This window comes from Sinohyriopsis cumingii, chromosome 9 (assembly GCF_028554795.1).
Source record: "Sinohyriopsis cumingii isolate HCF-2022 chromosome 9, ASM2855479v2, whole genome shotgun sequence".
Lineage (NCBI taxonomy): Eukaryota > Metazoa > Mollusca > Bivalvia > Unionida > Unionidae > Sinohyriopsis > Sinohyriopsis cumingii.
The window spans coordinates 123276574-123286169 of record NC_142969.1 but is presented as its reverse complement, the minus strand read 5'-3'; the positions used below and the strand labels follow the sequence as shown (position 1 = coordinate 123286169).

Below are 9596 nucleotides of genomic sequence, written 5' to 3'. Positions count from 1 at the left end.
GGGTATCGACAAGGTCCAAGGATAACAATTTTTCAGCGCTGTTTATCTGCTCCATGTCCAAACTAACAACAAATGACTCCAATACTGTTTTCAATACATATGCACCATTTATATTTACATGGAGTCCATCACGTGCCAAATGCATACTTCGATCAAACAATAGTCAATAAAATGGCACTTATCACATTCTCGGCTTAAGCTCATAATGACATCATTTAGTGCAGCACGTCCTCTTTGTAAGTCTGGTAAAACAGTAGAGTTCCAATGAAAAGATTTAAAGTTACTGGTGGTTCGAGGCAGAGTTCCACAAACAGTGAACAGCATCGTGGGATTCATTTCCAGCAGCTGACAAATAAAGTCTCTGTAACAACTGAAAGCACGAAGTGCACAAAAAGAATTAACTAAAATACAAACAAAACATGACTATTAAACTGTGAAAATTTCAGAAATTCACCACCATAGTAACTGCTGCCATTTGGGAAATATAAAGAAAATGATATAAAATTTAAAAACATCTGCTACCAGGGTTATTTTGTTCAACTCTCAAGCTCTAAGCAAAAATAAATATCCCATTTTGACATAATATGGCAAGATTTCGGAACAATCCACACACTTCATTTTTGTTGTAGCAATGTAAAAATTGTATTGTCATAAAGTGCAATATGTACTACCTAATTAATGTTACCCTCCTCCTGATGTTAAGCCTGTTTATTTGTGGCATTTGGTGGATTATTAGTTAATAAATGTAGATTGTTGGAAGCTGAGAATACCAAAATCAGTTAAAATTGTGACAAGAATCTTGAATTAAATGAAGCTACTGAAACACTTTCTTCAATACTTTTATGTTTTTATTCATTTTGTTAAAGAAACATACTTCAACTTAATCTGATTATGGCATTCCCGGTATAAATCACATTTCAGGCAAATGAAATGTAGGCCAACATAACTTGAAATCAGGTCCACATGATTGTGTGAGAATTTTAATTTATTAGAAAAAAGGCATCAGAGTAAGAACAATCTCGCTAAATCATTGTGACTTTAATTTGTAGAAAAGCGTCAATACGGGCTGCATAAAGTTTGAGATATTTCTGAAATCTGACTTCTCAGTATGATGCTAGGTGACATCAAAACATGCTACACAAGCACAATTAATTAGGCAATAAAACCTCGACCCCAAAACATAAATATCAGGGTCAATGTCTAAGACTGTATGACGAGTAGTCAATATGGATGCTAATCATGTAAATTTGTTATTGAAAATTATGCTGGTCATATTATAATTAGAGAGAATATTTGGAATTCATCACTAGCCAGTTGTACTCTGTAAGATCAATATAATAAATTAAATATACAATAGAAATTTATAATAGTTATGCTGCAAATATTGGGCACAAATAATAAATGTTTTCAAAGTCAAATTTACAAGCAAAAATACCTTGTAAATATGCTAACATCTTTTCCAACATCATTCGAACCTATGTGAAGAATCAGCAGGTCAGGTTTTTGGGCTCGGACAACATCTAACACTTTGGATTTAAAATTTTTGACATCTCCAACCAATTTCGCACCAGGAATAGACAACAGGAATAAGTTGGGAAGATTCAGAAGACAACTGAGTTGCTTCAAATTGGAATCACCTGCAACGAAAATGCTCCTCGACATTTCTGACAAGTATGCGGCAGCTATGCAAGATATACAATGAATATGAAATGAATATCCACTACTTAAAAAAAGTAACTGTCTTTCTAAAAAGAAAATATAAATTACATAAACACTAAATTATACTTTTCACACCAGATCAAGTGTAATAAAATGGAAGTTAATCATAAACACTTCAGAAAACAAACTACTATCTTGGAGTAAAAACGTATCAAATGAATATAACTAATAAAATACTTTCTAGTATATTCTTCACGCTATCAGTTCCAATACCTTAACTAGTATGTGAATATGCAAACTTCTTACTTAGGTAGTAATCAAATTTAAACACTAATACATATAAATGAACAAAAAAACTTAGCAATGCAAGTACAATATCAAATAAATTCAGCCAATATTCACAAAAAATAGAAAATAAAGTCAAATTGATAAAACTTAAAAGGACTGAAACGAAAATTCAAATTGGTCTGGCAGTTGGTAACGTGACTATGGTCTATACAAACTAGTTTGTTAAATTTGCGCACTATGATAAACTGTAAAATAAATCAAAGCGTGATTAATTATAATTACATATATGTCTAACAATTTTTAAATATATATGAATCGAGAATATGGTAACTAAGATGCAGCAGTTATTAATCGTTATCGCTCAAATTTGAAAGGCGTTCGCACGAATTTTGGTTCAAGCGGAAGCAGGAAGTAGAATTGGTGGTTTATGGGATTGTTTCTGAGGAATGTATTGTACAACCAATCAAAACCATCGTTTTTAGAGGATGCATTTGCATATCTGAATGTACGAATATTTAATGACGGTAGGATTTCTCCATTATCCCCCCTCCCTAGTTCGCCCCGTTCGGGAAATATCGTCTGGCTTTCACGTAAAGTGAAAGTAATTTACAACAATTTCGTGGTGTTTTGAGAAGAGTGAGGAACAAATTTTTCTTTTAATTAATGGAAGGCGGGCGGTTTCATTAACCTCCTTTGAGATCATACCGCATATAACGCACACAACTCATGGGAGTAATTCGAAATCCATATGGGTAAGCTGACTTTGTCACAAATTTTATTTAATTATTTAGACAATTGTTTTTTAAAGTTTATGCGAATATAAATAATATGAAAGGTTAAAATTTAAAAAAATAAAAGAAATATTGAAAATTTCATAATTGTTTTTAAAATGGATATTATATACAATAAAATAAAACGTTAACAACGCAAAATATTGCTTAAAAAAATTATTAGAAGAAACAGTTATTTCGTAGTGAATTATATAAATGAAATTTACTAATTATAGATTAGCAAAATTTGTATAATATTAAGTCAATTACATAAACTTAATTTTTGTAAACTTTAATGATCGTTTTTTTAAAAGACTTTATAGCATAAATGACAGAAAAGAATCATATTAATAAAATACACAAATTTCTGTTACAGTTCTCAGAGAAAAGAATGGATCGAGATCTATTCAAAGCCACGAATTTATTTTCGAATGAATTTGAGTCATGTTCCCAGAATAGTACATTTTTGGCCATACTGTACAAGCATGGCATTTTAAGAAAAAGGAAACCAAGCAGTAAGTTATCTAATTTTAATTATAGTTTATAAAATAAATATTCAGTTAACACATATTAACATACTTTTCAATTAGCTAGTGTAAGCTAGAGAAAAAATTGAGGTTTAATTATGATGATGACTGGTATGGAGTCAACTCAATTTAATTTTCCTGACATTTGCAGAAATTTAAGATTATTATTTAAACAATTTAGACATTATTATAGATTGAATGTTATTAAAAATTAACTGAAGTAGAGACAAGATAATATATATGCTTATTTGCATTCATATACAGATTTAACAAATTTAATATTGTGATCGATTTCAAATTTATGATATGCATGGTAAATTGTTTTACACAATGAATGAGTCTTGAAATATAAGTATGTAGCATGACACATATCCCATCAATTTCTTTGAAAATTAATTGTAAAACAACTTTAAATTAAAAATTAAAATATTTTTTAAAGTAAAATAATTAAAATTTGTTTTATTAAACATTTAATATATTTCAGATAAATCAAATCAATCTTCAAATGAAGGAAGACAAGTTGAAATGCCTGTAGGAGGGGATACTTTGGATTCAGATGTGATAAAAGATGCAGATGCTAGATTAACTGATAAGTTGCTAGGTACATACTCTTATGCATTACTACTTATATGACACATCTATAACCAGTCATTGCATTTTTATTTGGACATTAATGACAATTAATTTTAATTTAAAAATGTACTATAATTTTAACTGCAATCATATTGTCATGGTGAAGATTTTGAAAGCTACATTGTAATGTAATTAAACATGTATGCTGAATGTAACTGACTTAATAAGACAATAATATGATGATCATGATTTTTTAAAGAATATACTACTTTAAATTCAATTTATTTATTGCAGGTCAGTATGAGGTTACTATAGACAGGTTAAAAGAAACTGATGAGAAATATCTTTGCAGACAAGTGAAGGATGGCTGGGTATGTTTTACCCATTTACAAAATTATATAATAGTATAAAATATATTTTTTTAGTTATGTCATCTTCAACAAAAGGATATAAACATTATATCATGAATTAGTTATAAATTTTGCTTCTATACAAATAATGATCCATACAATCACTATTATACATTAATCAGAATAAAAAATATTTTCCATAGTTTTTATGGCAGATTTAATAAGTCATGCTAGATAATTTGCAAATGAACTAGTTTCATTTCATTTATCATAGATGAATTTTCAATCATTACTATTGTTATTAAATGTCATTAAAATTATCCACAGTTCTTGTGTTATAAAGAATAAATAAAATAAATATAATTTTACCAAAAATTGCAATAAAGACAGTTTGCTAATAACCATTATATGAATCTAATTACCGTACATACATTCATACATACATACATACATGTGTAAATTGCATTTCTTAATAATTATTCACAGGTTGAGATTATCAAACAGAAAATTAGAGCACATCCAGCTCCAGTTACAACAATTTTGCGTTTTTGGTTGACCCCAAAGAGGTATGTTTCAGGTTATTTTGTCTGAGTTATTTATTTGCTAAATAGTAATAATAGACTGTTATTGTATTTCTTAAAACCAAAATGTAAATTTTCATTATAAGTTTTATTAATTTCATAATATGTTGATACATATTTAAATACAATATGCTTTTCAACTCAATGATCATATTTTTTATAACTTAGAATAATTTTATAATAATTGAAATAAAATATGTTTTATCGCAAATTTTACAGGTGTCAAATATAGAAGATTTTGATGTGCAAAAGGTATCTGCATACACATATATGACACTTGGTGGAAAGCACCTTAGGGCTGCACTTAAAATTGCATTGGAAGAAGATGAAAACATAAAGGAAATTATTGGGTAAAAATGTACTTAGTTTTCGAATTTTTGAAAGCCTAATTAAAATTGTAAATTTAAAAAAGTAGCATTAAGATCATTTTACAATATTCAATAGTTAGTTTTTTGGGGATTTTTTTTGTGGACACATTATCTTGATTTCATTTGACATTTACAGTTTTAAAAATATAATGCAAAATTATTATGGAAATAATTTTCTAATTATTATAATTACAATCCTTATTTATACTGCGCAAAAGTCCAGTCAATTGCATGTTATTATGGATGAACATAGATTGTCCAACAATGAGGTTTCATACAAAATAAATCTTCCGTTCAATGCTTATCAAATGTTTTTCAAAACTTGGGCAATTTGGGGATACAGAAACTCAGATACGGTAATCATTTTAGATGGTATGTGGAGCAAAATATAATTAATCTATATATCGAAGCTCAATGCTGTATGAAAGCCATAATAGGGATGGTCAATAACTCGTATACGTAAAAAATAAAGATGATATAAATCAATATCTTTCTAGGTCCCATTAACATTTACATAAATTATGTCACTTAAATATGCTGCAGAAATGAAAATAGTGACCGGCAGCTAGATTATGTAACATTTCATTACTGTACGTAACAATAAGTGACATAATAAGTGTTCTTTGTTTCAGGAAAATAAATGTTTTGGTGTATGCGTCACTAACGGAGGAACAGGCACGTCACATTGGAAATGTGCACAACATAAAGTGCAAAACATTGGATTTCACATTTCAAGTAAGTTTATAATTTATCATCCTAAGTTTTTGAACGTCCTAAAACTATTTTTTGGTAATTTTTTAATTTGTTATGTGTTTATGCTCTTGGAAACAGTATGAAGAAAATAGTGAAGACCACGTTTTGTAAAATGTTGACGTTATAAATGAATTAGTTCATCTACCGTTCTAGGAAATAACAAAGATTGAGGCAAAACATTTATACATAAATCCCTGTAAGGAATAAAAAAAAATGCCCATCCACACAAATGAAATGTCTATAATAGTGAACTTTGCGATTTTATGGTGAGGTATGAAAGCTGGATATAGACCTCATCGATAATTAAATTGTAATTTTTTATACAAACATTTGCCACCGCCAAAATGAAAGCCTAAAAATTGCGCGCACGCGAGAGAGAGAGAGAGCAACGCACGTAACACTAACCTTTGATACAATGTATAAATCATCCGGTTCATTCTGGTTGACACAAACGATGCACTTTTCGTTACTAATAATAACAATGTTCTATCCCATACTTGGAATCTCGAGCAACACATCGACTTCCAAATGAATAAAAATCCTTAATTTGAGGTAATACAAATTAGTTTTGACACATTTCCTTGGGAACGTTGCTGTTGACAATGCGGGACATCAGAATAGATTCTAGAATCTTTTGCAAGCCAAGTAAAGTTCACGCGCGCGTTCTATTAATAGAACCGAAATTAATGCGCGGTGCTCAGGTTGCATTAATAAATTGAACATATATCAACGAAACAAAACATAATAATTGGATTTTTTTTTTAAAAATCGTGTTAAATGAATCGTAAAATAATTGGCCGCTGTTTCACGGTGTATGATACTATTAATAACTGTACTCCTACATGAAATATACACAACGGATTAAGACAAAGCAAGGACATAGTAGCTAGGCGTAGAAATCAAACTACTGACTAATCTATTACATTACTTAATGAGTTATAAATAACATGCCTAAGGGTGTTAACGTTTAGCTTAGCATGTATTTTACTTTAGTATGCTTATTATATCATGTAAAAAATGGAAACATAAAGTGTTTCTGATATAAGTCACCAAATGATATCTATTCTTATAAATAATGATATATGTTTGATCAATAAGGTTTTTAAATATAAATCATTATATTAATGGCCCTTATTTCAATTTAATTGCAATAAGATTGAACATTTATTATAAATGAAAAATTACCATTATTTTTACCATTATTTTTAGGGGAGATGATAAAATCAAAGGGAGGCAATAAACACTTATGTATAGCAATAGCAGCAATTGCTGATATCTCTATAAAATTAAATAAATAAAATAAAATAAAATGAAAATAATAATTACAACACATAATATAAACGAAAACTTATATAATGATAAATGTTCAGTTTTACATTTTATTTCAATTTTGAGTTATGCATAAAGAAATTCAGACTTTTTTAATTTAACTAAAATCTAAAATTGTTAACAAGTGTTATCCTTTTTAAGCAAGGACACCGTTGTGCATATGTGGGGTGGAGATGCCATTTATATATATATATATATATATATATATATATATATATATATATATATATATATATATATATATATAGACTACCCTGACAAATTATGTTAATTAAAAAAATTAGGAAATATAAGGAAATCATTAATTAAATTATCGAAGGGTCTATAATGAAATGGTCAATGTATGGTGATCAAAGTTGATTGTTAATGTAATTATATTATGTATTGCATTTAGATAATTATGTTCCAAGATCAGTTTGTATTGATGTCATTATTACAGAGACATTTTTTTCCAGGACAAGGTATACCAAGCAAGGAAGCTAGAAGACAGAAGTGTGTCTAACATTGCACGAATGCTTACTGATATGGAGATGAAAGTAAGACAAATATGGCGAAGTGAATCATAAGAAATGATTACACTCTGTACTCATTCAATGCATGCCTTGTATAATTAAAGTAAAGATAAATATAGTTCATTTGTGGCATTTAGTTTTTAAAATAGCCAATAAATTTAACTTATGAATATATGGTTCATAAATTATAAGTCTTAATAGTCATTGCTAAAAATTGAAATACATAGCTGCTAACTGTCATGTTTTTTCTGTATTTGTCCCGTATTTTGGACCTGATTGCGGGTGTAAGCTTTTAGTTATTTAAAAATTAGTTTCTTGCAACGCCTGATTAATCTTTTCAAAGAACTGGTCTGCAGATTTATTAAGCCCGTAGTCATAATTGGGATTAATGACATTACTAACCTTGATTTCAGTGATTAAAAATGAGGATTTGAATGTTGGGACAGAGTGTGTTGAGACTTTGGAAGCTTTAAGCAATAGGCATCAAGAGAAATTGTTAAATGATGTGTAGAGATACTATATAAACGCTTGCACCTATATGAAGAAGAAATTCCCCTTAAATGATGAGGTTATGACACATGCCCGAGTTGCAAATATTAGCTCAAAGTTATATAAATTTTCCATTTTACTGCTGAAAAAAGATGATGAGTTCAGTAAAAATAAAAATGTCACAAAATTAAGATCATCAATGAAAGATGGTACATTGGAATCAATAATGATTGAAAAGGCAAGGTGTGGAAAAGGCTCATATAAACATACTGTGTCTGATGACTTACGCAGAAGGTGCAAGAGTGCAACACGTGCGTATTTGACATTAAATAAGTAACTTACAGACTTACTTTAGTCGCAGTTGTAAATAGTTATAAATGAAGTAAAATTTTAATAATCATTATTTCTTCCAGAAAATCAGTATTTTTGTCGTAAGCAGTCAGTATTTTTTTTAGTCCGGGATTGGCAGCTATGAAAATATGACAGTTGATGGAGTGGTAATTGCTTGTTTGAAAAGAGTGATCAATTTGGTAAAATTGAAGAGACCTTAAAAATCATATCCAGCAATTAGTGTATTGCTTTTAGACATTCACAAGATTAATGATTTTACATATAATACAAAAAGATAACGACTCGTTCATAATTTCTGGAATGAACTTTTATAATGATTTAAACTGAAAATCAGATATAGTAATTCCATTCCTTAAAAGTAATAAATCTCAATCTCTCTCTCTCTCTCTCTCTCTCTCTCTCTCTCTCTCTATATATATATATATATATATATATATATATATATATATATATTAGGATGTTCCTCCAACCATTGTGACAACAGTTGCTAATATTGCAAACATGTCAGATGAATGTTTTGCAGAAGTTATAAAAATCTTCGACACTTACGAAAAAGTAAATGGTCCAGAGAAAAGTTTTCCTGTGCAAGTAAGTCCTATTAAATTATGAATGTTTAAATATAACTCAATTCTTTTAATAATTATTATTAATAGTTTTATGTAATAGTATATTTGCCTCGGTATCATACATTTTATTTTTGGATAATTCTAATGAAATTAAAACTTTCAATTTGAAAACTAATAAAGTAATCTAACGTAGCCATTGACAGTAATTTATAAAAATAATAATATTAATGAATTTTAATATAAGGAATGATTTATAAGAAGTTGATATACAATTCAAGTAATTTAAAATATAATTCATTAATTGCTAAAACTGAATTCAGATTATATAAAAAAAGTATGATTTTCTTAATTATTATTAAAGCTTAAAGCATAAATAAGTGTGATTGCAAATGATGTCATTTACAATTTACTAACAAAAGATTAAGAAAGGTAATTGAAAAAATATTACAATGATAAATGAAAATAATGAGTTTGATCTTT

The 9596-nt window shown here is 28.4% G+C and overlaps 1 protein-coding gene across 1 annotated transcript; it reads left to right on the top strand.

Annotated features, from left to right (window-relative positions):
• The first annotated feature begins 4719 nt into the window (after positions 1-4719).
• Positions 4720-9138, top strand: LOC149792827 (uncharacterized). Its single transcript, XM_089971294.1, has 4 exons — positions 4720-5098; positions 5749-5851; positions 7654-7734; positions 9074-9138. The coding sequence occupies exons 1-4, from the start codon at positions 5019-5021 to the stop codon at positions 9080-9082; spliced, it is 273 nt and encodes a 90-aa protein (XP_089827420.1). The 5' UTR covers positions 4720-5018; the 3' UTR covers positions 9083-9138.
• Positions 9139-9596: the final 458 nt, after the last annotated feature.

Excerpts from the sequence above, each read along its gene's own strand:
- LOC149792827 (XM_089971294.1), top strand. The coding sequence starts at position 5,019 with ATGACACTTGGTGGAAAGCACCTTAGGGCTGCACTTAAAATTGCATTG. Across the intron at positions 5,099-5,748 it reads AACATAAAGGAAATTATTGG|GAAAATAAATGTTTTGGTGT; the intron begins GTAAAAATGTAC and ends TCTTTGTTTCAG. Across the intron at positions 5,852-7,653 it reads CATTGGATTTCACATTTCAA|GACAAGGTATACCAAGCAAG; the intron begins GTAAGTTTATAA and ends ATTTTTTTCCAG.